General features: G+C 40.7%; 1 protein-coding gene and 1 long non-coding RNA gene across 6 annotated transcripts in view; one reads left to right on the top strand and one right to left on the bottom strand.

Annotated features, from left to right (window-relative positions):
- Positions 1-25,187, bottom strand: part of prox1 (prospero homeobox 1) — an 86,045-nt gene extending 60,858 nt beyond the window's left edge. The window contains exons 1-4 of one of the 5 annotated variants that reach the window (XM_062972013.1): positions 24,737-25,187; positions 13,577-15,368; positions 2,107-2,214; positions 62-199 (exon numbers count right to left, since the gene is read on the bottom strand). In XM_062972013.1, coding sequence (XP_062828083.1) covers positions 62-199; positions 2,107-2,214; positions 13,577-15,301 — 1,971 coding nt within the window. In that variant the 5' untranslated portion in view covers positions 15,302-15,368; positions 24,737-25,187. Of the gene's footprint in view, positions 1-61; positions 200-2,106; positions 2,215-13,576; positions 15,369-17,030; positions 22,524-24,736 lie in introns of those variants that run through there. The other 4 variants (XM_008125842.2, XM_062972015.1, XM_062972025.1 and 1 more) reach the window with 4 other exon arrangements.
- The window catches only part of LOC134296629 (uncharacterized), a 30,118-nt gene continuing 26,144 nt past the window's right edge, over positions 23,403-27,376 (top strand). Inside the window, exon 1 of the long non-coding RNA XR_010003425.1 lies at positions 23,403-23,743. This is a non-coding gene — a long non-coding RNA (uncharacterized LOC134296629). The remainder of the gene's footprint in view (positions 23,744-27,376) is intronic.

The raw sequence follows: 27,376 nt of genomic DNA, 5'->3' as shown, positions 1-27,376 counted from the left end.
TTGGAAAACCCACCCTCCCAACCCTGCTCCCCAAGAAAAGAGGAATGTATCTAATATTTACATCTACTGGTGTGTGATGTTGCTGACCCCGAATGGCTGTTGCCTTCCACCACGGAAGTGGCTGCCTTTCAGTGGTGGGTGAATGGTCCCTATATTGGCTGTTTGAAAAGCACTTTGGGCTTCTTCTGGATGAATGATGCTATATAAACATAAGGTGGCATAACATCAAAATGTTTAATATAAACGTGGCAACATTGCAACAAGACCGAGATCAGTTCATCACATGCTGAATAAGATGACAAGCACTAAATGCTGGTGAAACTTATTACTGTACAACTGGTTGCATTTGCATCTACTAGAAAGAGAACAGAAAAGAACCCTCATGTGGGATTCATTTGAGCCAAACTTTGACCAAATTGTATATCAATGGCTTCAAAGTCTCCATAGCAGTTCCTTTTTATTATTTCACTGTATCTAAGACCACAACAAAAACATTACTTTTTATACCTGTTAAATGTCCAGATTTTTTTCAGAGACTTGACAAGCCTTTGACAAAGCATCATTGATTGTAATAAACACTTTGGAATAAATCCAGTGTTAGTCGAAAGCAGAGCAGAGCCACTGAAGTAAATAGGATTCATTAATTAATTAATAGAAGTCCTATTGATTTCAATGGATCTATTCAAGTTGGGACTAACATAAGATTTAGTCCATACCCCCTCCCCCAATTTTGCTTATATTTAAAACATTCATCAAACCCCATTTCTCCAGAAACTCTAGTTACTTGAACAGAAAATATTGAATATACTTATGTACCATGCAAATTGTAAATGACAAAACATGGGATTAAAACAAATCAAAGTGTTATAATCCAGATGAGGATGGTTGTGGGTGATCATTAAATGCAAGTTCATGCACTGAGACATTAAAAAATAAAAATATGGAATACATTTTTAAACGTGAGGAGAAAAAGACAATTTGTTAAACAATGAAAAAGGACTAGGTAGAATTTTTATACTTAAAATAAATGAATAAATGGAAAATTAGGAAGTTAGTGATCAAGGCACCCACTGAAGGAGACAAAAACTTTTTAAAAAGAAGGGAAGCCACATTTGCTAGAGAAGAAAGGGACTGTTTTTAAAGTTTTCAGAGAATTGCAGTATGGTAGCGTACAAGAAGAATTTTAACACGACAAATTTGAACTAATGTGATGTTTATTTTAAAAGGCTTACAAAATGATACCATGTGTATCATTATAATAATTAGTATCCAAACTAGGTTTGTTTTCTTTCTTCTTTTTTTAAAAAAGAAAGAAATAAACTTAGATGATTAACACAAAAAAATCAAGTCAATGTGAAGGAACAATTACTTTAGTGGGAAAAAATCAGGAGGTCCTAATATTCTGTAGAATGAGGGGTGGATGCAGCTGTATGTCGACAGCTTTCATATCCTCATTTGAATAATGTGGCCTGAATCTGTCATTTTATTCATCCTCCTTATGTTCAGTGTACTCTGCATCAACAACAAATTAAGTTGTAAATAAGAGACAATCATCACTTTTGTTTTTAAGCAGCTACTGCATAGAGAATTTCAATGTAGCATTTCTTTTTCTTTTTTGGACGGAAGGGGGAAAAAAGGGGTCTCTACAGAAGGCGCCAGTGGAAGCGGAATATGAGGAACATGCCTGCAATGGAACAATTAAAGGAGCACTTTGAAAACGGCTCTCCAAAACGCTCTTGGATAGCACGCTAATGCCACTAGTACAAATTTTGCAGATGCGAAACTGTGCCATCCAATTGTGTCCAAAATAATAAATAAATTACTGTCCGTTTTTTTGGTTTGTTATTGTCTACATTGTAGTGAATCAGGATTGGTGGGGTGGGGGAATAAATTGAATGAAAAAATTTAGAGTAGAGGAGATGTTTTTTGTGGAAGAGAAATGAAACAGATCTTAGGATAGCTTCATTACCCACAAAAAAGTTAGTAAGAGTTTGCCAAGATATAGTATTAGCTGAATCGAATTAGAATTAATAAGCATTCAGGAAAACCGAACATGCAGTTGACACAAGGGAAGGGGGAAAAATATACAAAAAGGTATTTTCCTACCTTTACATCTGCAAAGTATGTTTTCAGCATATTGGAACTTGGGTACCGGGTATAAAAGAACATGAGCTTAGCCTTTTTCAAGTGGTTTGGCGACAGACCTTCCTGCATGTAGGATGAAAGCCGTTAAGGAAAAAAAAATGCATTGCTTGAAATCTGGTTCTCAACATTTAAGATTATCTTATTCTAGAGGAAGAGGGTTCTAGGGTTGAAGAACAATTTCACATTCATTTCTTGGGAAAAGTGAATATTTGAGGTTGTATCATTTAGAAAACTCAAGCAGCAAAACCCTGCACTATTTTCTGGCTGCATTAGACACATCAAATACATCAAAAGGAAATACACATTGGATTTTGTCTGCTTGTTCTTGTGAGTTGGCAGAAGAGATTTTCCAAGTGTAAGTTCGCACACAAGATGCATGCTCAGTTGTTGCTAAGGAAACAAATATACACATATAAGGTACATGCTTTTAAAAAGTTGGAATTTTATGCATTTTCTTCTTCAATCATACATATCAAACTATTCTAGCAGCAGAAATATAAAAATACTTTTACTTCTTATGATAAGTGGCTTCCTTTTCAACTGAGAAATTAGTGAAATTCTCAAGAATGGTAATAATTAATTAAAATTAATTCACAACAAACATTGTCTTACATGGTGTTTTGATTTAAGAATATTGGGGCTAAAAATAAATCACCAAGAGGAAGAAGAGAAAGAAGAAGAGGAGGAGATATGTTGATTTATTTATGGTCACTTACTATACAAGGGCACCGATTTATCGTGTAGACATCATTACCTTTTGGGTCTGTAAACTAAACAACCAAAAGTGTTCCCAAGGGAATGTGAAGCTAACCATAACAATCTAAGCTTTCCAATCTCCCTCCTTCGCCTTCCCTTCCTTCCCCCTGGTTCCTTGGCACTCTTTTGTGTACCGTTTGCTAGGGCAGTTTTGGTCACATCTGTGCAGCAGGCTGGCCCTGCCATTTCCTCTCTAAATTAATGGCTTTATAATTTATCAGAAATGAAGATGCACGTGACAAAAATCAATGTGGCCCCCACAAGGTCAATTAAGAGGGCTCACAGTGGCTTCTTAGAGGACTGTTTCTTTTAAAGAAAGTCAACATGCACACACAAATGTCACTTATTAAATAATATGCATTATGGTGGAGAAAGGTCACACAAATTCAAACTGATCCAGAAGCAGAGGCATCTTTGTTTAGCAGAATGGCAGAAGAACATATATCTCTACTTAATATACTATAATAACATAGAATTATTTGTAAGATATGTTTTCTAAAGAGTAAATCTACAATTAAACAGTTATTTATCTGTTACAGAATGTGCATGCTTATGTGTCAAATTTTGTGATAAATACAAGAACATATATTTACTATAGCTCTTAGGTGGTTGTGGTTTAAAGGGATACACTTTTTAACATAGCCCATTTACCAATTTGTGTCCTTTGAAATTTGTTTGTGGATAGAAAAAAAGAATTTATTTTTAAACATGGTTTGGTTTTAATTTTTATAAAAGGATCTTAAGAAGTTATGAGTTTAAAGCTCTTAATTTATGTAAGCACACTGCAAACTGCTCAGTTGAACTTGTATTTTTTGTTTTAGATGCTTAATGATTACAAAGAAGATAATTTATGACTGACATACTTCTTGTGCCAAGAGAAGAGTTGAAAGAACCACCAGTTACCTCCATTAGACTGATAGAGAAGTCTAAAAGAGCATTACACTCCGGCACTGCCATCTGTCAAAATGCATAAGTGAAAGAATAGTAGCAAGCTGTCACCTATTGCCGAGCTGTAAGATTCTGAGATAAGTTCAGACGTCTTTGACAGAAGTCTATTTTGTTATGTAACTACATAGAGAGATGATGGGAGAGCGCATGTTTACAGTGGCACCTTCTCTCAAAAAAAAAATTGGTACAAAAATACAAAGTGCTCATAATGAATAAATGAAGCAGATAAGTTAAGATTTGTGAACAAGGTTTCTTGGGAATTGTTCCTGTGTAGTCCCACATAATCAGCTGGAGTCACACAAGAAAATCGATGCTGTCTTCCTCAGCTCTCATTCATTTTAGGAAATTAAACTGGGGAAGTCCCTTATCCACGTTGATGTTCCTCCCTATTCCATCTTCACAACAACCCTGCAAGATAGGCTTGATAGTGACTCTGCCAAGGGTACTGAATTTAGAAATCTAACATACTATCCTAAAATTGGCTCAGTCTCTGAACTTTGCAGTGCTAGGAAATTATTGGCATTCTTACCTATGTTATCTATAACATTTCAAAATTTAATTCCCAGAAACCATTTAACCCCCCTCCCCAGACCTTGCCTACCATTCTCGAAGCAATCTAAACTGACTATCCCCTTCTTGAAGGCTTTATTTCAAAGATTAGATTATTGCTAAAAAGCATCCATAATAGCAACTATTTAAAACCGATAACAAAAACACTCTTGCTAAAACTGAGCTGACCAATTGGTTAATTTTCTTTTTAAGTGCTTGTGCTGAAAAGCAACCGTTCTTCCAAGAAAGCACTGGCTGTTTCCAGGATACTTACACGCGCACAATGACTCATGATGGAATAGATTCAGTAAACATACAGCTGTACTGAACACGAGCTAAGCTCCATTCAAGGTCAGGAAAGAAAATGAGCACAAATAAATATTAAGGAGGTAAAAAGCGGGGAGGGAAGAGCGAGGAAGAGGTAGCAAGTGGGTTGGGGGTCGTGGGGGGGGGGGGGGGGTTGGAGGATGAGAAGGCAAATAGAAGGCAAACAGGCTCTGCCCCAACAGCTGATGTGGCTTGCCTCGGTACTCTTCACCATAGCTTTGTGAAGACAGATGACATTCAATTCTATGTGTAATGCAAAATAGACAATAACTGCTGAAACTTGAGCCAGCTGCCAGGTGTAAAAAAAAGTGGGGGAGGGCAAAAGAAAAGAAAAGATGATAAATCCATAAATTAATGAAAGACATCTGCTCAGGAACATAAAAGATCAGAGAAACTGTGTACTGCAGCTGAACCTAAAACAGTGTTCAAACAACCCGAGAATCTGAGTGTTATCTGTTTACAAAGCATAAAGCAGCCGTATATAAAACAGCAGCAGAAGCAGGAAGGAGAAAAGAAAGAGATGTAAGGAGCAGGAAGTCGGGAGATGATAAAAGAAGAAGACACAGATATTAAATGTAGGTTTTTTGGCACAATCCCACCTGCCCATATATAAGTATAAATTACACACTGATTATCCTGATTTGGGATATTATTTATGGATAGCGCATGAGGGTGTTAAGCAGACTTTATCTGGCCTGGGAGCATCCTTGTCAGAATCATTATATGAACAACAATGAATTTATTTATTTTTTTATCCCTTTATTTTTAAAATCCTTTTAAGGTTCCCCCAGTAGACCTGAGAACTTGTCAAATGAAATGGCAATGTGTGTATACATGTGTGTGTTTTAGAGCACACGGCTGCTTTCAAAATCTATATATTCCCTTCTTTTATCAATGTATCTTCAAATTTATAGAAATTGTTGTTGCATATCATATGCCAGCATGCTGTCACCTTGCATGCTACAGAACAAGTTTTCTTTGGGTTTTTTTTGGTCAGAGAGAGATGAGGGAGAAAATCCCTTCTGATACAAATGCTCTCATTTTGATGTATTGTTGTGGGGTTTTTTTGTCAGTGCTGCAGCCAGAACAAGTGTTCAGTCAGGAAATGAATTGTTCCTCTGACTTTTAAAAGTATTATTATTATTTTGTTGAACTCCTTTTCTGAAGAGAAAAAAGCAAGTAACCTTCACCTGGCAAGACAATCTTATGCCCTACAACAAGAAAACAAAACCAAGCCCACAATCTACTGTTGTGCTTCAGTATTCTTTATGCAAATGCCCCGAGGCTGAACAAGGCTATTTTTCTTGAGATGCAAAGAGGGTGCCTGACAAGGAAGATCAAGCAGAAAAACAATTGGCTGTCTGTTTCTTTTGCAATTTGAATAAAAACTTAAATATTTGATTAACCATATTTAGTTTGCAAAGATATACAATGCCTTCAGGAACTCTGTGATGCAGGTGCATCTTCGCATCTTGTTTAATGTGGCATACAAACATTAGCTCTCTCTCCCTTCACTCTCAAACAAGGGAGAATAATGGCTAGATGCCTTTTAGGGGGGGGGGAAGCAAGACGTATTGGGAAAGCAAAAACAAACAAATGGTGAAGGGGGAGGGGGGAATGAAACCAGGAAGGGCTCTTGCTAGCAAAACCTGAACTTGGCTGTTATCAGCGAGGCTTGTGTTCTTATCCTGGATGGATTCTCCAAGGAAACAGATGTTGCTTTCTGTTCCAAAAGGAAGAACTGCTGCTCTTAAGAAAGATTCTCTCTATATGAACATTCGGCCATGTGAAATAGAGAGGAACGAAAACAAAAACCTAGGCGAGAACAAACAGACCTTCACATGCCTCTCTCCCATTTGGTTTTGCCTAAGATGAATTCCAGATAACGCAGACAAATGGGCAGCTGCTCGAAAAAATAAAGTGGCTGAATATTCTAGAAGACATGATGGCCCCAATGGAAATACAGTAGCTTTTAAAATATGTTTGTAGCCAGAATAATAAAAAAGCTCTTCAAGAAGGTCTAATCAATAAGCCTGAGGGCTGCTTGATACATCATATTTGTTTATTTATTTGGGGCATGTAACTGTATTGTACAAATGGGCCCAACTAAATGGTTTGGAAGAAGAAATTTCTGTTGAGCATGGTGAAGTGGGAAGGGTAGCTAAATGGGATATAACTGGAACTTTCATGTGCACTGTTCTATCCACTATGGAACTATGGAACTCTCTTCCCAGTGATATTTGATCGGCCTCCTTACTCCTGGTTTTCAGGAAAAAAGTCAAGACCTGGCTGTGGAACCAGGCATTTGAGGATTAGCATACCACAGTGCAATATATTTTTATGAAATTGACATAAATGAAGCAGCATGTGTAACGACTGCAGGATTAGGTGCTATGTTTTATTCTATTTATATGTTTTATTTTGATTTTAATGCTTGACATGCGGTATTTATATGTTTTGCATTGCAATATGACATTGAATGATTACCAAAACTGTAAGCTGCTCTGAATCACCTTCAGGGTTTGATAGAGCAAGGTAGAAATAGAGTTAGTTAGTTAGTTAATAAGTAAGTAAATAAATAAATCCCATTTTGGGCTACAAAAAAATTAAAACTTCCAATATAATATACAATACAGCCTATTGGTAATATATTGGGGTCTGATACGTGTTTGATAATGCCATCCTGTTTTGGTTGCTCAAGGCAGACAATGAAGAGAGGTTACTAATGTCTGGGTGCTGTGTGTTGGCTTGGTGGGACATATTAGTATACATGGGGTATCATAAAGCTGAGCTATTCTGCAACAAATTACCTAGTTTTCTTTATTATAGCTAGAACTGGGATGCTTACATAACAATCAGGAATTTGTGTCTGTGTCTATATTATTTTAAATGTGTTGTGCCTTGCCCGGGGACATAAAGAGAGGTGGGTAATAAACAAAAGGGCATTATTATTATTATTATTATTATTATTATTATTATTATTATTATTATTAGCAGGTATAAATAGATAGAAATTTATTGGGAAAGGATAGAATTGACACATGCATGGGAAAGTATCTGTTCTTAATGATGCTCCTCACACATGTTGATACAGGCTGTGAATGCTCATACAGGCCAGGGGTAGAAATCACATGTACCTCCAGATGTTCTTAGAATTAAATTTATAGTATTCCCTAATATTGACTATGCTTGTTAGGGCTGCTGGGAATTGTGAGCCAACAATATCTGGAGGGCCACACGATTCCTACCCAATATAGACAGTTTAAGTTGACCTGTAGGCATGCAGAATTTTTTCAAAGGTCCGGTCTACATGGAGAGGAAGAATATTTCCATTAAGTGTTTGATAGGTCTGTTATACAATCTGGAAGAGAGGCAGTAGATGGGCAGAGAAAAGCTATTACTCATCACCATCATCATCACTTCATGAACCATTATGGGGCACTGATGGAAGGAGTTGGAAGGCCTGGCCATCTCAGTTCCCCACAGCTGATTGTGAGAAAGATCACAGAGAGGTCATGTAGTGTAGCAGCCAAGAGACTGAGCTATGAAACAGTCAGGTCCCTAAATCAAGCTTCAGTTGCACTGCCATTCTCAATCAGTCACAGTCCCTGTGACCGGCAATCTACAGTATGGGAGATAACAATACCGACTTACCTTGTATGGTTGTTCTAAGGATTACAACTACATAATGTAGGTGAAGCCTTTGGAACATCTGATGATAATTAACATTGTTAATCACCACCATCAACACCACTGTATGACAACAAAACAGAGACCACATGCAATAGATTAAAGAATTTAAGCTAAAGGCCACTAGGCATAGTAAAGGATCATATTAATTCCTAGTGAAAAGAACAAAAGGTTATACTATAGCAAGCAATAGACACATTTTGAAAATATTTTATATGAATTTTAAATGCAATAATAATTTAGTCTATGGAACGTTTTTGTGGACCAAACTGGAAGCACTTATTGTCAGATTTTGGGGATTTTTACTCAAAATGCTACAACAGACAGCAGGAAGATATTGGAAGTGAATCCACCATTCCTAGTTCTCGGGTTTCTTAGCAACTAAATCCTCTTTCCATTCCAGTTCTCTTTATTCCAAGCCATAGAACAACATCTTCCCCCTTAGAATGACTCCCATGGATGGATCCTTACCATAAGCAAGTGGTACACATAATCCACACTCCATTGGATCATCAAGGACCAGATGGCTACAAATGGCCCACATAATACATATCCTAGAAGGGCCTGACAAAGTTATCCAGTGTGAACTGACCTTATAGTTATAAAGCTGGGTGGGAGAAGGGAAGGGAAGGCTAGGCAAAGCATTCCAAACTAGAAGTGAACAGAAGGTAGGTCATGATCTACTGGCAGATTACTATGTGATTTTAGTAGATTGACTTTCGTTTTCTGTGTCCCAATTTGGTGATCCCTTTCCACCAAATGATCCCTTTTCACCTAAATTATGTTTCTGAAAAGGATCAAGCTTAGAGTAGGCAGTTGTGGATTGTGGGTCAAAAAAGATCAGCTCAGTTCAGTTACAGTTCTAGAAGCATATGAGTAAGAATTTGCTTAGAACTATTCAGTTTTCTAATTCTAGGTCTATGGCCTTGACTGGAGGATCCCAGTTTCTAATAAAATACTAGAGTAGCTATGATAGACCTAGCATTGAGTTCCCGATAGTGCAGTGGGTTAAACCCTTGTGCCAGCAGAACTGCTGATTTGAAGGTTGGAGATCTGACCTGAAGGTTGCCAGTTCAAATCCAAGGATAGTGTGGATGAGATCCCTCTGTCAGCTTTAGCTCCCCATGTGGGGACATGAGAGGAGCCTCCCACAAGGATGGTAAAAACATCAAACATCCAGGTGTCCCTTGGGCAGCGTCCTTGCAGACGGCCAATTCTCTCACACCAGAAGGCTTGCAGTTTCTCAAGTTGCTCCAGATATGGAAAAAAAGAATCTGCTCATTTCTATTTTAAATACTTTGAGCTGTAATATAGGATAGAAAATGTGCCTATCTCATATATCTTGAGTCTTAGCACTGCCTTTGAGAACTGAACACATATAAATAAAAACCTGTTTCAGTCCACTAGTCTTCTTTACCACTAAATTCTACTAACCTAACATCCACTTGTGGCTGTTTCAATAAAACAGCTTCACTCCAGTCTTCATAAACCCAGGGTCCCTTCTACACTGCCATATAAAATCCAGATTATCTGCTTTGAACTGTATTAAATGGCAGTATAGACTCATGTAATCCAAAACATAATATGGATTACCTGCTTTGATAATCTCAAGAAGTGACACTGAATTATGGTGCTGAAAGAGGATATTCTTTGCTATCCAGAATTGTCTTAAACAGGATCTTAATAGTGAAAACTTCCATAGACTAAATCCTCTGACACTTAAAGACGTAAGTTAATAAGGATTGTGAGAACTTGATACAATATGGAAAGGCAGAGTTTCTGTCCTTTCAGGTGCATAAAATAAAACTTTAAAAATATTTACACTACATCAGTTTAATTCTTAAACATTTCCTATAAAACACAGATCAATTGAATTCATCAGAATCTACCATCATGTTAGACAGCAACAAAATCATACTGAGCAGCCTTTATCTGGAGTTCCAAAATCTGAAATATTCAAAAATCTGAAATTGTTGAGATGTGTGGCTGGGATAGTGACATATCTGCTTCCTGATGGTTCAATGAATACAAACTTTGTTGCGTGCTCACAAAGGCTATGTGTAATACATATGAAACAACAATAAATTTCATGCTTATACTTGGATCCCATCTCCAAGATATTTCACTATGTATGCCTATGCATATATAGGTATTCTAAAACCAAATGAAACGCAAGAACCAAAACCCTTATGGCCCCATGCATTTCAGATAAGGGATGCTTAACCTATAATGTTTTTGTTCAATAAAAATGGAGGTAGTCCACATGTGACCACTAGTTTCCTTGCCTGATTGGCAAAACTAACCCCTATATTTAGATTCTGTCATATGCAACTATCATCTCAAGTAGATCCCCTAAATCCTTTATTTAAAGTCCTTTGCCAGGAATTTGATATAACTTTCTGCGACATGATTTATTGACTGCAATATTTAGAAATAGAGGACATGAGTAAATCAGCATTCTTTTCTTTTAAACATCAGCAGAACTAACACAATATTTCTAAATATATAAATATTTAACACAATTCCTAGCAAATAGGTCCTTTTGAGTTCTTAATAACTTCTAGGTAAACCTGCATAAGACTGGGATACCAATGACACAAAACTATTATGAAAATAAAGACAGCAGCATTAAAACTCACTCTGTATTTGTATGTGTTTAAAAGGGTTTGGGGAAGAAGAAGACATGCCCTATAAGATTAATCCAGCTGAATCTGAAGTCTTATATTCTAATTGTACTCTCAGGCTTTGCCAAATGATTTGCTTTTTGTGTGTCAGGACAAAAGATTTCTGTGTATGGCTGAGCAGAGGTTAGCCATGCATACCCAGCAGCTGCACAAGATCTGAGAACAAGACTCAGATAGGGAGGGGGATGCGGGAAAAAGGATGATGCATCAGTACCTGTATCTTTATCATGCTTTTGTATGGGATTTGCTTACCCACTTGAGAAATAAGTTTCAATGGCATACGATGGATTCAAATAACGAAACTTGATTTAATGTGAGAAAATTAGTCAGAGGTTTCCAAATGAATCACATCTTCTTTTTAAAAAGAGATGCAGCCAAGGTATTGTTAAAATTCAGACTTACTTGGCTGATTTTGGAAACATTATTGATGATTCTGAATAGATTTGAAATGGCTCTGTCCCACCCAAATTATTAGAAGTCTGCTTCACAAGCTTAGAAATGTTTGAAGTCAATGTTTTCGACATCAAAATCTAAACTTTGAATTTTTGTTTCAAATGTTTCTTAAAATCTCAATTATTTACAGTGCAACTTTATATAGACATAAGTTGAACAGAATTCAATGGGCTTATTTCCATGCAAGTGTATATAGAACGGCAGCTTTAGATATTTAATGACAACCAACATTGCTCAAATGAATAAGGCTACAGTATCATTTACCTGAAGCTTAAAATTTTTTTAACTGAATACCTGCTTATAAATGTGGCTAGTTTAATATGCTAGTGATAGGTTCACAAGGCAGCAAAGAGGTTGGATCATCTCCAGAGGTTCATTCTAGGAATGTAGTGGTGGTTTGAAGATTAAAAGTCAGTACGAAACCAGCAGTCTCATCCAACAAACTTTATGGAAAATTTCCCCTGACCCTATCTTTGTTTGGAGACTACTTTAATAGTTCAGGAACTACTTATTTATCTACTGTACTATGTACAAATAAATGCTCTGTTCTGCTAGATAATTTGCAGACAGTGGATGCTATAAATTATTCCACCTCATTCAACTCAAAATTCTGCTACTCTTTCACAAAGGTTAAGTTTCTATGACAAGAAGCCTTTATTATATGTGGGGTTGGAGACTCTCATGTGAATTGAGTGGTGAATCTCTTCTGGGCTTTGGTCCGAACTTTAAACCCCATTTGGGGGTAGAGTTCAGCATTCTGGTTGACTCCTTTAAAACTTAGACTACAACCTGGGGTGATTTCATTGCCCCATTGCAGTGAATTGGAACCACCAGTGTCCCATTGACATTGACTGGAGTCATTCCAATGATCTTCAAATAGCCAGGAGCTTCAGTTTCACAAGGCCAGGAGGAGTCAGAGACAAATAACACTGCGTCAAAACAACAATGGCCATGTGTACTACATACAGCAGTCCTCTTTTTAAAGTTATCCTCTATTTGAGGACTGTCAAAAATCTGGTTTCATTAGAAAAAAACATAGTAAGAGGGAGCAGGAGTTTTGATATGTCTATCAACTGTTAGCACCTGGACTGCAAAACTGGACATGCAAATGCTGGGCTGCCTGTTTCCAGTTGCAACTGCACAGATAAATTCATATATGCTAATGTTTGATTCCACTCTTTTTCCAAGGCTAGGCTTCCTTTTTCTTGGTACCATGAAAGATGGTCATCCTACTTGAAAGTCATCCTGACATACCAGCTATTGTTCACCATGATGGGTTAGGAGCAGGACTTTGGATGATGGGCAAATTCTCTCATTCTCTGGCAAGACTACTTCACTTTATATCTTTATCATTATCTCGTGTCAGTGAAATAGTTCAACACTCCCACAAATGAAATATTTTGATTCTTCCACAAATTTTATAATGCAATTTTTAAACTCTGAAACTTAGAACCCTATATTAGGATGAGGGGGGGATATTTTAAGAGAATCTTAAGAGGTTGAGTATCTCTTATATGAAACGCTTGGGACTAGGAGTGTTTTGGATTTCAGATTTATTTATTGTTATTTTGGAATTCCTGTATTTGCATATATGTACATAACAGGATATCTTGAAGATGACACCCAAGTCTAAACAATAACTTCATTTACATCTTATACACCTAGCATGAAAGCAACTTGAGATACAATATTTTTTAATAATTTTGCGCTTAAAACAATGTTTGTGTATATTGAACCACCAGAAAGCAACAGTGTCATATCTCAGTTACCTATGAGGGTAATTTCAGATTTTGGAGTAGTTTGGATGTTCAACTTCCAGATAAGGGATGGGTAACCTCTATTAAGTTTTAAGGAAGAAATGTATTTTAAGAGAATCTGCTTGAACTACAGTATTTCTCTACAATGTGTTTCTTTGGGAACACATAGCTTTGACTATTTCCCCCCACCAACATGTTTCAGTTACCTATCACCAGACAAAAGAAAACTAGTCATGCAAAATATGGGCTTTGTACAGTAAAGGATATTGCGCTCCCCGAGTACGGTGAGATTTCAGAAATATCTTGTAGATCACCACACTCAGACTTGATGAGAGATATAGAGAGGCTTTCAGCAGTGTTGGGTGGGTGTGCTGGTGAGCAAGGGTGATGGTTCATGTGATGTGATGACATCTTGGTCCTCAGACTTGTGGTCTCCCTTGTTAGATCTAAGGATTCTGGGGAAGCTCTGTCCTTCCCTGGAAAGGCAGCAGAAGGTGCACCAAGTGGGTTTTGAAAAGGGTATGCCATAAGGGGAAGTGGAAAGGGATGGCGGAAAGAAGAGGAGGTGAAACCAGGGGCAGCAGATAGCGGTGACTGGTGGAGCACAGGGTGGTGGCTGCCAGGAGGAGGAGCGGAGACAGACTGGTCGGATGAATTTTTGCGGACAACTAGGGGCAGTGCTTCTGTTTGGTCTGTGGAATTAGGCAGTGGCATATTGCCAAAGGTGTCGAGCGGGTTTGGAATGATGACATCACCAAAACACTGAAGGCGCTGGTTAGCCGTGTGGAAGTTGTGGTTCTCCCCATTCACAGCAAATCTTGCTTGGGGGATCTGAAGAGGTGGGAAGACCTGAGGAAGTTGGCGGGCAGGCTTAGAAGAAAATATTTTGACCACTGTGTCCACAACCTGAGACATGGCAGTGTTCAATTCCTGCTTCAAGGTCTCAGCTAGGTGTTTGCCTTCTGGGTGGGAAGAGTTTGGCCCATGGTCTTTCTCTTTGGGGCGTTCCTTCCTGGGTTTGTTTTCAGCTATCTCCTGTTCCCTGATCAGGGCACGTGCGCGGTCGATGAACTGCCCTGGGTCCAACTCGCACATTTCGTTATCCGACCTGCCCACAGAATCCCTTGCTCTTGCATCTAGCATTTCTGAACGCAGGCTGTCTTCAGACAGGTTACCAGCATCTTCATCATTTTCAGAATCTGTGCTGTCATAGATTTGGTAGAACTTTTCCTGCAGCTGGCGCAGCTGTTTCTGCATGTCCTCCAGCTGCTGTTTCAGCTGTCTGCGCTCCTCTCGCTTCTGTTCTTTCCTTGCTGAAACCAGCTGCTGGAAACTCTGCTGCTGCTGTTGAGGCAGCTTTTGCTTGCGTTTATTTTCTCGATAACTTTCTCGGGGGCTCACAGACTGCGGAGCCATCTCTCTTTCATTTTCATTGCCCCTTAATGCCACGCTTGGGGAATGGCTCATCCCTCGAATGATATTCTCAACCCGGGCACGCTTAGCTCTCAGGTGCTCATCACATAACCGATCCATATCGAACTGGCTCATTGTAGGCCTGCCAAAAGGGGAAAGACACTCTTGGGGGCTGTCTCTTGAAGAGTTGCTGCACACATCCTCCTGATGCACTTCTGAGCCTGCGCTGGAGAGACCACTGGCTTGAAAACTGGGCTCGGTGCCACCATTTTTGTTCATGTTATTTTTCAACAGCTGGGAAATTATGGTTGCTCCTGGAAAAGGCATCATGGCATCTTCATATGAGTTCGCCCTCTTCAGCAGCTTACGGAGCACATTTGACTTCTCCCCATCTGCATGCTGCACCACTGAATACTCAACATCCTGCTCAGAACCTTGGGGATTCATGGCACTAAAAAATGATGCTCTCGTCTTTGCAAAAAATGCAGATGCTGTCCCTACTGTCCTTTTCACTCCAATGTCAACTCTTCTTCTCTTGGTCTGCCTGCTTAAGAGGGCTGTGCTGTCATGGTCAGGCATCACTGAACTGTTATTGTGCCATCTTCAAAAGCTTGTCAGCTGGGCACAGCTCAAGAATCCTGGGACCCTGGCCAACAGAACAAAAGGACTGATGAATCATTTTCTTTAAATTTCTCCAAATTTCCTGACCTCAATCCTGAATCAAATGCAAAATGCATAGGCTCTGGGATTTATGGCACATTACAATTATTGCAATTTATTATGCACTCTGCTTGAAATGAAACATTTTTAAATATTTCTGCTCCACTGGTTTAAGATGGATTAAGTTTTTTTTAAAAAAAATAATGAGAGGAAAAACTGCTTAAGCACCAGTAATATATGATTCTCCTACACAAATGCCTAAAATGATACTGTTTATCTTCAGAAGAAACAGTAGATTAGAATAACACAGGATCTGATGATCAATTGATTAATTTTAACCTATTGAGATACACATTACAAAAGAAAATGAAACTTGGTTTCTTATTGTTCAGCAAAATAGCCACACACAATTTGGGCTTTAGGTATTCAGTTTCAATGCAAAAAAATAGTAAAGCGATTTTGGGAATAAAATAATTTTTCCCTTAATTTATATGGATTTTGTTAGCATACAAGCTGTTATATACTCAATTTCTATAATATGCTGAATTATCAGGTTGTCCCAAATTAGGCGAACAGCTCTGAAAAACAAGTTCACTGGAGAAAATAGCATTTTGCTTTTTAGTATTCAATTTTTTTTAAAAAAAACCCAAATTAACTGTAGATATCAAGAAAATTATTCAGCAGATCCATTATCCACAAGTCTATGCAAGTTACTGCCCTTGTGTCATTTTGAACATCCTAGTCTATAGTCCTAAAGAGGAGTGGATAGTGAGAGAAAACAAAATCTGTCACTTTTGATAACTAGAGTATTTTCACATTTCATAAACTATGATATATGGCACCAAGTTGTTTGCATAATCAAAAACAAGGCATTTCAGCCTTCTGACACTGCTTTAGAACAGATTCCAAAAATAATATCTCAGGTGCCTAGTGAAATCATTCTTACATACAACATTTTGTGTACACAGAACCTTATTTCCTGTCACACACATAGACACAGAGAGCAAGACTGAAAGAAAAATATGGATAGATGAAAGGAATCAACATGAACCAACAGCGTGAGAAAGGAAGATATCTCTCCTTTCATAGGAACCATAATTGTTTTCCCAGGAATGCAGGATAAAAAAAAGAAGACAGATAACACATTTCCTTGCATTTTATAAAAGGCTCTTGACATCATTCGTGACTTATTAACTAGTGATGCTAGACTCACATTGCACATGAGGCATTACAGACTCCTTCCGGTGCCTTCATGTAAACTATACCAAGTTAAAATTAATATTCCCCCCTCCCCAAGACGACGTTTATCTAATATTAAACTTCACGTTTGCTTAACAGAGCACAATCTTCACAATAACAGGGTATCTTGCCAACGGCAGCATTCAGAGTTTTTGGAGTTGCTCCCATCTGTTTCGGTTCACCTGTAAAAACATCTACGTGCTCCCTAGGACTGCATCTGTAGCTAGTTTTTAAAAGAATGACTACCCATGCAAATAAGCATAATTTCAGCATGAAATAATCCGTACAATCAAGTGAGTAGCCCATATTTATAAGCAAAGCAGCAGCAGTGAAAAAAGTATTTCTAAAGGATGGCGACCATGCTCTGTTGTTGTTGCTTAAATTTTAAAAATCCATTCATACAACTCACCTATTTTGGACATATTAAAGGAATGTTTACAAAAAAAAATCATTTCATGCAAGCTATGAGATGTTCTTTTGTTTGTTTATTTTTCACATCCCAAAAAGGATAAAATCTTTGAATTCCTCCCAAAGAGGTTGTGAAACCACAATCAGTCACATTGATTCACGGAGGGAGAGAGAGAGAGAGAGAGAGAGAGAGAGAGAGAGAGTTTTCCAAAAATAAATTGAACTATTGATCAGACATACCCGACTGAATTCAAACTAAGAAAAGGGGTTTTGTCACAAACATCTTAGCCAATTCAAAAAAAATTAAAAATAATATCTGACTCTCACTATATGTACCAACTGGGGTGGAATTAATATCAAACTGTATGGCTGAACTGAATTTGTCTGAACGCCCAAGAGGACAAAACTTTTGGATAATCAGAAATTGAGTTTTTATTGAGCTCAATTTATTTAATTGAGCTTTCTGTGAAACTATCCACAAGTTTCTCAGGAAATGTGAATAATATGGAAATTTACATATCAGGGTTCTGATAATAAGTGGCAATGAGCTATTGTTCACCATGCGACTGTAGAACTAATTCATATCCTTCTGAAGTAAACAGGTATCATTCTATTTTCTATTACTCCCTATTCCACTAATTTTAATGAGAACAAAAAATGAGCTTAGCATTCCCAAGCCTAGGTTAATTGTAACTCGAACGATCACTTCGGTATATAAAGGGCAAAAATATTAAAGTCCTTTTAATGGGCCAGATTTGAAGCCCACTTATGTTGGAAGAGAAAATATATTTTTATATGGCTAGCTCGATTTTCAGAGTTTAATATAAGAACAGCTTAAACGGGAAAGTCACAGAGACTTTGCTAAGATAGAAGCCTTTAAGAATGGGGTCAACCATTTACAAACATGACTATAAGCACATTTCTTCAGAAACAGTGCAGAGATAGCAGTAAAGAGGTAAAAGTAGAATAATGCTGAGCATGACTACTCAGAGTTAAGCCCCCTGTGTTCAGTGTCACTTACTCCTAGGCTACATGTGCATTGGATCACAGGAGTAACTGCTTTTGACAATAAAACAAGCAATTGTGCTAGACAGTGAAACAAATTAAACTTTTTGGACACTATCTTGAGCCTTTGTTTAACTCTGTATATTTTAACCAATACAACTTCTAATTACCCTTGAACTTTGAACCCTGCTATAGCATTCCCTATATTTTTTCCTAGCTTCTTCTCCCTTCCATTGTTGTCCACCAAAAACAGAGAAAGGCCTAGTGTATCTACAAAGTACTGACTGGGGAAACATTGAACGAAGACAGGTCACAAGGTCAGTGTCATGGATCTACAGTCCAAGGAACCTGTTCTTTTCTCTTACATCCCAACTAATAATTGCAGTTTTTTAGCTTGGTTCTGCCACCAGGAGGTAAGGGCCACATTGCAGTTACGGATCATGCATGACACAGATTTGCCCTTCACTGTCCCTGGGGTTCAATCCCTGTGCTTGCACTGACTCAAATACCAACTAACTGTGCACTTTGCCCTACATTCTTTTGGCATTTCTTTAAAAAGCATAAAAAGTGAAAAATGTTTTACTTCAGCCCAACGATGCTAACTGGCTCAATCTCCTAGTTTCAAAAACTGCCAACATGAATTGACATCCTGAGAGAAACAGAATACTGAGTTTAGCAGAATGTGAGATTCTGAGTCAGCAAGAGTGCACACATTTGATATGATGAAGTCTTTCCTAGTGAATATGTGAAAAAAATAGAGGAAGGATGAACTGATGATAGAATTATCAAGTGCACTGCTTTCCAATGTAGAGGAGGACAAAGCTTGTTTTGGATTCAGAGTATTTCTGTTTTGAAACAGAAAAGTGAATGATAATTCAGAAGTCATTTCAATCCCAATTTTGTTCGTAGCTGAACAAATTGTTTAGACTGCTGTTTTAACTCAATACATATTATAATTTACTTTTACCCTGTCTGCCATAATCAATAATTTGAGCCCTCGTTTTAGGCTGGATCAGAATGGGAGATCACTGATATGAGCCAAATCACGCCTTTTTGCAGCTCACATTAACTACACTATGTAATGAAGAAATCTGCTATTCTCTAGTAATGTGTCCATGTTGTATCTCATACCCTGCCTATTTGTCCACCAACATCCATACATTCACATTTGTCACATTGACAAAGTTATAGGTAATGTAACAAATAGATGACATATAAACTAAAAAAAATCAAGGGAAAAAAATTAATGCTCACAGAAGCATCATAAATTCTTGTAGATCATGTATGTGATGATATTTTAAGATCTTAGTCCTCCATACCAGCTTGTTTAATTATAGAATTCAAAATATTTTTAAACATTTTCAGGGTTTATGCAAAGTGACCATCTTGCATAGTGAAGGTTGCATTCATATTTGGAAATATGTCCAAAGTAGGTTGATTCAAGACAAACAGATATAACAAAAGATAAAATGGCAGATAAAACTAAAGTCGAATCATTTTTACTTGGGAGATTATATCTGTCACACCTAGAGGTGAAGAATTATCTGGTCCAATTACTAAATCTAAGGTGCCAATTACAAAAAAAAAATAAAAATAGCCAGGGTTTTACTTAGAGAGAGAAAAAAAAATCAGCCTATAAAGTTTAAAATTTTATTTCCCCCCTTTAGAGAATCCAACTATTTGCCTCCTCCACTGTTCTCAAGCTGGCATTCTATAAGCAAGTAAAGTAATATAATTAAGCTGTCTAATTGAGGAAATGTATGTGAGATGAAAATGTTCTAATAGGAGAGAGCTTTGGCAGAATGGATTAAAGAACATGACACAATGACAGTGGCACACACATCATGAAATTTGAAGCAACACACTGAATGTATCTACATGGAAGTTAACATCACTTTACTGTACTTCCTAGAAGTACTAATGAGTATTTGTCAAATTAATATTTCCCCCAGGTTTCAATAGCAGAATGATGCTACCCTCCTGTGAAGTTAAATGTGAGGGCATTTAAAAACATATGTGATTAATAGATAGTTCTAGAACTAAATAATTTTAAGAACTTCATTCAAACTAAGGCATTATGTTAAAAATACAAAAGACAATGTATATGCCAGTCTGTAGTTAAAGAAGGAAATTAAAACCGCTGTTTAGCATCATGAGCACATGGGGACCAATCTGGCAAGGTACTAAAAAGCTGTTGTGAGGTACTTTGAATTCTTATTTCTACGAAATACAAAGTGACTTCACTAAAGGAGGTTAGCATAACATTTGCTGGCTTTTGGAGAAAAATGACTCTTCTACATAAATATATACACAGGCAACCCCAAGGCTACAGGTTTGTCTTGGTAGGATTTGGTAGGATAAGCAAGTTTATCCTTGCCTCCCTCTGAGGCTGAGAGAGTATGACTTGCCCAAGGTCACTCCGCGGTTGAGTGGGGACTCAAACCCTGGGCTCCCAGTCCAACATTGAAACCATTACACCATGCTGGACAGTGGCCCACTAGGAAAATTCAATACTTGCACCATCATATAATTTCAAAGAGATTCTCCCTGGACTTTCCTGGTCCTTTCTCCCCACCACTGTCACAACAGGCACAGCATTTCCAATCAGAATACGGAATCAAATGACCCATAAGCTGATACTTTGAGAAATCACCCTAGTAATTTGCAGTGGAGCACAATTAAGCTATCCAGTATCAAAAATTTAAGAAATACTACAGGAATAATCATCAATATCAATGATTGGCAATATGAAATATACCAATTTAATTTTGAGCTGATCAGATCAAATCCTAGCAGGAAGAGAGAGGCCTCCTTCCAATTTAAATGAAGAAATCACTTGTTTAAAAATGATTCAAGTATTTTGTATATAATATAATGCGATTCAGCAGCAAAATATAAATTTCATGTTTGATTAAATTAATGTTCATCTCCTTCATATATTGGATCTCAAATGTCTGCTTTGGAGTTCTAACTAAGGGCTTTTAATCTATTAAAAATGAGCGTCTGGAAGAAGCAAGCGAAATACATGATGGAGGAGGCCTTGCAGGATGTAACACATAAAAGAACTTGGTGGTAGATTTTGCAAGATAAATACAATGGAAAGATAAAAAAAAGCATGTGGCCACATGCAAATCCATTTAAATGAAACAAGATGTATTTTAAAACTTGTTAGACCTGTCAAAGCAAAGGAAGCAAGCACTAAACAATGTTCTCCATTTTTAATCTGATAGTTCAACCGCTGTGTTTCACATACCCTCCATTAACCTACCAGATGACATTAACTTCACAAATGACAGATTTTCATATGTATGCACACAGACCTCCATCCCTCACACATGCATATTCAAATGCAGGCTACAAACCTACTACTCTGGAAGACAGAAACTGATGAAAAAGTGGAGGGGGAGGAAATGACGGAAGACAAATATGAGGATTTCGTCCTACCTTGTTCTCAATTTTTCTTTCTATGCTTGAGTATGCTGTGACTTAAACCTTCACTACCCATGTTCTCACATCAGACTATGCCTAAATCTACTTTTGATGATCAAAGCGGATAGAAACAGGACTTCAAGACAGGAGGCCCAGATCAACCAACATTTACCAAAAGCCACCACCGCAAAACTTTGTGACAATTCTTCTAAAATATTCACGCATCAGTTTATATCTTTGGGTGGCAGTTGCATGCGCAAATGTTTTCCTCCCATAAACACCATTCAGTTATGTAGTGCTGATTTCTGAGTGTGCATTTAGAAGAATTCTACATACCTCAATGTAGAACCCATCTAAATGTGCACTCAGAAAGCTGCTATACCACAGAACTGAATGGAGTTGCTTACACAAAAACATTTGAAAAGATATGTTGCCTTTGAAGCTTTCTTTAGAGTAAGCCCCATGCAAAACAACAAGACATAATGAAGACTACGCTGTACAGATCATATAAGGAGCAGGTCCCCTTGAAATCAATGGGACTTACTTCCATATACACACATATAGAGAGTGACTTATGAATGAATGCTATCAGCGGACTTTTAAAAAAGCCACGAAACCACAACAGAAAAGGCCTGCCCGTTTATTAAATACACGCACAGATAAAGACAAATGCCTAGTCTAAACTTTCTTTTCCTCCTAAACTGGCTCTGAAAAGCGACGTCTCAAGGAGCCTTCTTGATCTTGCTCCATCGCCTCCAGAAAACACTCCAGAATCGGCCCGGCTCCCTCTCCTTCCAGTCTCCAGCTTTTTTCGCCCGACCGTCTGCTAACAAAGCGCCATAAATGCATAAACAGCCCCTTGCTCGCGGAGGCTCAAGAGCGAGGCGAGGGAGAGAAACTTGCACCTGCCTTTCTTGACACAACACACCTGTCTGGCCCTGCCCATGCGCACTCGCAGCCTCCCGCTCCCCCTTGGACCGGGTCAATAGCTTCCCCAAAGCAAAGGAGGCCAAGGAAAAGAGAAAAAAGAGCCAGGACGGACGGGGGGACAGACGCTCGCCATCCCTCCCTCCCTCCCTCCCTCCCTCCCTCCCTCCCTCCCTCCTTTCTCTCTCTCTCTCTCTCTCTCTCTCTCTCTCTCTCTCTCTCTCTCTCTCTCTCTCTCTCTCTCTCTCTCTCTCTCCCCCCCCCCCCTCCCGCCCTTATAGAAAAGGCCACCGGGGCTCTTGCAAGGCTTTACAGCCCAAACTGCTGCTCGCTGGCTGCTTTGCAAGTGGATCCACCACTCCCCCTTCGCTGCCAAGCTCGACAGACGCCCGCCCGGTCCACCATCCCCACCTGCCGCGCACTCTCCTTGGAGTGACAATCGCCTCCTCCAACTGGCACTTTTGCGCACCAACTTTTTGTGTGGATAATTGGGGGGGGGGGGTAGCCCTTGAGACTGCACTAAGCGTCCAGGGGCGTCCAGACATACACACCAGGTGCGGTTTGAACCCGAAAAGCGAGGCCTTGGCTTAGTGGGCTTAAAAAGGGGGGAAGAGGGGCGCTTGCTCAGCCCCCACGGAGTTCAGGCTCCAAGTTGTGCCCTGAAGGAGACAGAGGGCTTCCAGAATGGAGAGCCTTTTACTCGTGGGGCTCAGTGGGTTCGTCCCTAAATCTATCATCACCCCTCCTCCTCCTCCTCCTTCTCTTTCTTCTTTCCAAAGCGAAAAGTTCAAGCGGCCTCGAGGGGAAACACAAACACACACGCGCACCTCCTTTCTCTTGGCCACAACCTCACTCCCTACTTCTGAAGACCTTCAGTTCAACTCAGCGGGTTGACTTGAGAGTAAACCGGCTGTCAGTTGTGGCGGATTGAGAGGCAGGCGCGGTGAAGGGTGGGGGGGTACAGAGACAAGAGGCGGTCTCCTTGCCCATTGTCAGGCTCCAGCCCCATTGAAATCCATGGGGCAAGCGAGGGACGGCTGAGTCCCTTTGGTTTCTCTGGGCCACCTCGAAACATAATGAAGCCTGGCGCCCAGCCAAGGCACGCACACACACACACACACACACACAGCTTCCTTCTCTTTGTGTGTGTATCTCTATCACACACACACGCCAAAATGAGCCACCAACTTCCCAACCAACGCATCTCCCAAATCCTGGAACTAAACGGCTCAACGGGAGCTCTACTCAAAAGCAGGGAAAGCGTCCCAAATCTTCCTCCAGCCCCCTCTCCACCTCCCCTGACTTGGGACTGAACGGCCTCTGATCCCAGGAGAAACTCCCTTCCAAGGAAAAGTGTGTAAGATCTCACCCTCAGCCCAACAACCCTCTAAAACTTCTCCTTCCATCCTTTCCACCCGGCGCGCATTCAACCCATTTCTCTCACTCTTCCCCGGCTTTGAAAAAAAGGAGAAGAGGGGAAGGAAAGAGGGAAGAAGTCATTCAAACACCCCTGCCTCCCTTCTCCCTGCCGTGTGTATGCGCTTTAAATCTTCTCTTTCCGTGTATTGGGGGGGGGGGGAGAGAGAGACACACACACACAGAGAGAGAGAGAGAGAGAGAGAGAGAGAGAGAGAGGGAGAGAGAGAGGGAGAGAGAGAGAGGGAGGGAGGGAGGGAGGGAGGGAGGGAGGAAGAAGTCAGGGACATGCAAATGATAAGCAAATCAAAGGAGACAAAAAAAGAAAGGCAGCGGTTAATGAACAAGACAAAGAAGACAGAGCAGTCCAGGACTTTAAAAGGGAAAGGGGTTGTGGGGAGGGCAGGGGAGAGGTTGGAAGAAGGGGAAAGATGGCTAAAGATACTTCATTTAAGACCAAAACATATCAAAGGATCACCAAAGAAGGGGGGGGGGGGTAGGAAAAACAGACAGAGGAAGGAGGATTTAGGAGCCCTCCAGACATTCCCAACATCAACCTTGTCCTTTCTAACTGGACAAACTATTGTGATGGCTCCACTGAAGCCGAAGAGTCTTAAAACCAGTAAGATCATCGCTGTATTCTTCCCTTTCTCTCTCTCTCTCTCTCTCTTAAAATAATTCTTAACAATGTTATTTCTCTCTGAACTTATTAGAAAGGGGAAACACCAACCAGAATGCAACCTTTGGCAGGGATTGGGGGTGTGTGAAGGGGGAGAGAAGAATAAAACAGGTCCAACTTGATCCAGCCTTTGAACAGAAGCCCTTTTCAGTGTTAAGAACATCCCACTCATTCTGTCCCGTCCCGTCCCCCCCTTTAAAAAAAAAGTCAGGGAAAGAAAACAGGAGAAGAGCAAAGAGAGAGATACTTACTCAGTTGCAAAGGCGATGAAACTGAGCCCCCTCTCCCTCTCCCCCCCTCTCTCTCTTCCCCCTCCCCCTCCGGCTAGATAGAAGGCGAGAGAGAGAGAGAGAGAAAGGGAGAGAGAGAGAGAGAAGCAGAGATAGAGAGGGAAGACAACGCGCTCGCCCACGCGCTCACGCCAAGGCACGGCCCCGAGGTCTTGCCGCGGACCGGGATCGCAATTGGCCAAAGGAGGCTGCGAGGGAGCGTGCCAGGGTGCCTGGGAGAGGACGACTGAATGCGCAGGAGAGAGAGAAAGAGAGAGAGAGAGAAAGAGAGAGAGAGAGAGAGAGAACAGAGGCTCTTCCGCGCCGCTCTCCTCTCCCCGGCTGCAATTGTCGCTTCTTTCTGCAGGCAGCCGAGCAGCCGCGCTCAGCTGAGGGCTCCGCACCACAACAAGATTTACTTTAAGACACAGCTGAAGGAAACAGGAAGACTACACGTCACGGCCTGAGTGACGTGCGCCAGGCCCGGCGCCCAATCGGGAGGCTCCTTCGGATTCAAGAGGGAGAGGGAGCGGAGAACTTGGGAGGAAAGCGAGAGAGAGAAGGGGGAGGAAAGAGAAGTGTGGGTGGGGGGAGAAGAGGAGGAGGAGGAGGAGGAGGACTGAGATCGATGCCCCTTTCCCCCTCCCAGCCCCCCACCTCTTTCTCCCCACCCCCCACCCATCATTCCTCGTGGGAAGGAGGCTTCACCACCCAATGTGGAGGAAGACACGTCGCGGACAGCCCTTGTGGCCTCTTCCAACTCTTTAGGATGCCGGACCCACTTTTGGAGCTCAGCCCTGCTCGGTGTGGGTCGGTTTATTTAGCTTGACTTGAAAGATCCCGCCAACCACTTTTAGCAATGGCTAAAAGGTTGTCAATGAGAGAAGACCGTCTCAAACATCCAGGCAGACGGCCCTCTTTGGGCATCCAAGACAAAACTTTTTTGTGTGTGTATCAGGAACGCCTTGAGAAACTGCAGGACACTTCTGGTGTGAGAGAATTGGCCGTCTGCAAGGACGTTGCCCAGGAGTAGACGCCGGGATGTTTGATGTTTTACTACTTCGTGGGAGTCTTCTCTCAGGTCCCCGCCTGGGGAGCTGAAGCTGACAGAGGGAGGCTCACCCCGCTCCCCGGATTCGAACCGCCGACCTTTCGGTCAGCAGTCCTGCCGATACAAGGGTTCAACCCATTGCGCCACCGGGGGTTTCATCCAAGGCGAACTGAAGGGGGAAAAGTCATGAGCGTGCGAAGGGGATCTTACTGGGAAAGTGAGAACTTTCCCAAGTAAGAGCGAAGCGATGTCAAGAGGGGCTTGCTGCTTCTTCAAGCGTTTAGAAGTCGGCAGAGTAATAGATAGGAAATAAAGTTTTGAATCTTCTTTCATTTCCCTTTCGGGTAACGGTACGGTTGGGCTAACGGTCCCATCTCCAAGGCGCCTCAACCGAAGGGCTTAGTTTTGGGAAGGCGGCCCTTTTGCCTCTGGCTGCCTTTGGCCGCCTTGAAGCGCGGCTTAGTTTGGGGGCTGCGGAGGCGGGCTGGCCTTGGCCGAGCTGCGACGAGCGGAGCCAAGGCCCCTTTGGCCCTCGACTCTGAATGGCCAGGAAGCAGTTCTCGTCTATGGCAGGCTCCCAAAAATACCCCTCAAAAAAATCCACACAAACGGGAGCATTGGAAAGGTCAGTTTGGATCGCAGTGTGCATCTATCTAATTCTATCTAAGTCTCTCTTACAAACACTTCCCTATCTTTCTGTAACTGGATCATCTATCTCTAGCGCTCAGAGACGTTACACTTGGAGCGCTTAATCTATTCAAACGACTGCCTTCAAATAAATTAAGCAAGTGTTGACGAAGGCTTCCATGGCCGGAATCACTGGGTTGCTGTAAGTTTTCTGGGCTGTATGGCCATGTTCTCGGTCTATGGCAGGCTCCCAAAAAAACCCTCAAAGCCCCCACACAATCGGGAGCACTGCAACATGGAAAACTCACAGCAACCCAATTTAAGCAAGTCTTCCTAGTTCAATGTGTTGTCGAAGTGTCTAGTTCCGTGGGACTCCTTCAACCCCTTTGTTTGGGGACTTGTGGGGAAAAGGCCTTGTAATAAAATTAAGAAGTTCCAAAGGGGCGCCCCTTGGCTTCCTCCCGCTCTTTTCCGCCGAGAAAGAGGACAAAACAAGGAGCACAGAAGAGTCAAAGTGAATCTCCAGCTCCGACGAAGACTGTGAAAATCACCTTAAGGACAGTTCTCAAGGCAGACGACCCAAAAGGGAGAAAAGTCCCCTCAAAGTTCAGAGCGGGTCCCCAAACAAAACGCCTTCTTTAAAACTGCTTTAAAACTATTTGGAAGCTCCGCGGCGAATTATCAGGATCTCCTTCCACTTATCTCCGGAGTGTAATCAGATCAGAGAAAGCCATTCTGTTTCGTTTGACCCGAGTCTGGATTGAGGACAACGCGCCCTGGTCCCTTCTCTCGGGTGCGCTGCTCCTTTCTGCAATTCCTCTCCTTCGAGCCTAATTAGGAAAGCCTGCTCGTGTCAGAATGAGAAAAGAGTGGACACTTTGGGAAAGGGTGAGGCTCCGTCAAGGAAAGCGAAAGACGAGAGAAAATCAGAGCAGGGAGGTGAA

Source organism: Anolis carolinensis, chromosome 1 (assembly GCF_035594765.1).
Source record: "Anolis carolinensis isolate JA03-04 chromosome 1, rAnoCar3.1.pri, whole genome shotgun sequence".
NCBI classification, from domain to species: domain Eukaryota; kingdom Metazoa; phylum Chordata; class Lepidosauria; order Squamata; family Dactyloidae; genus Anolis; species Anolis carolinensis.
This window is presented reverse-complemented; position numbering and strand designations above follow the sequence as displayed.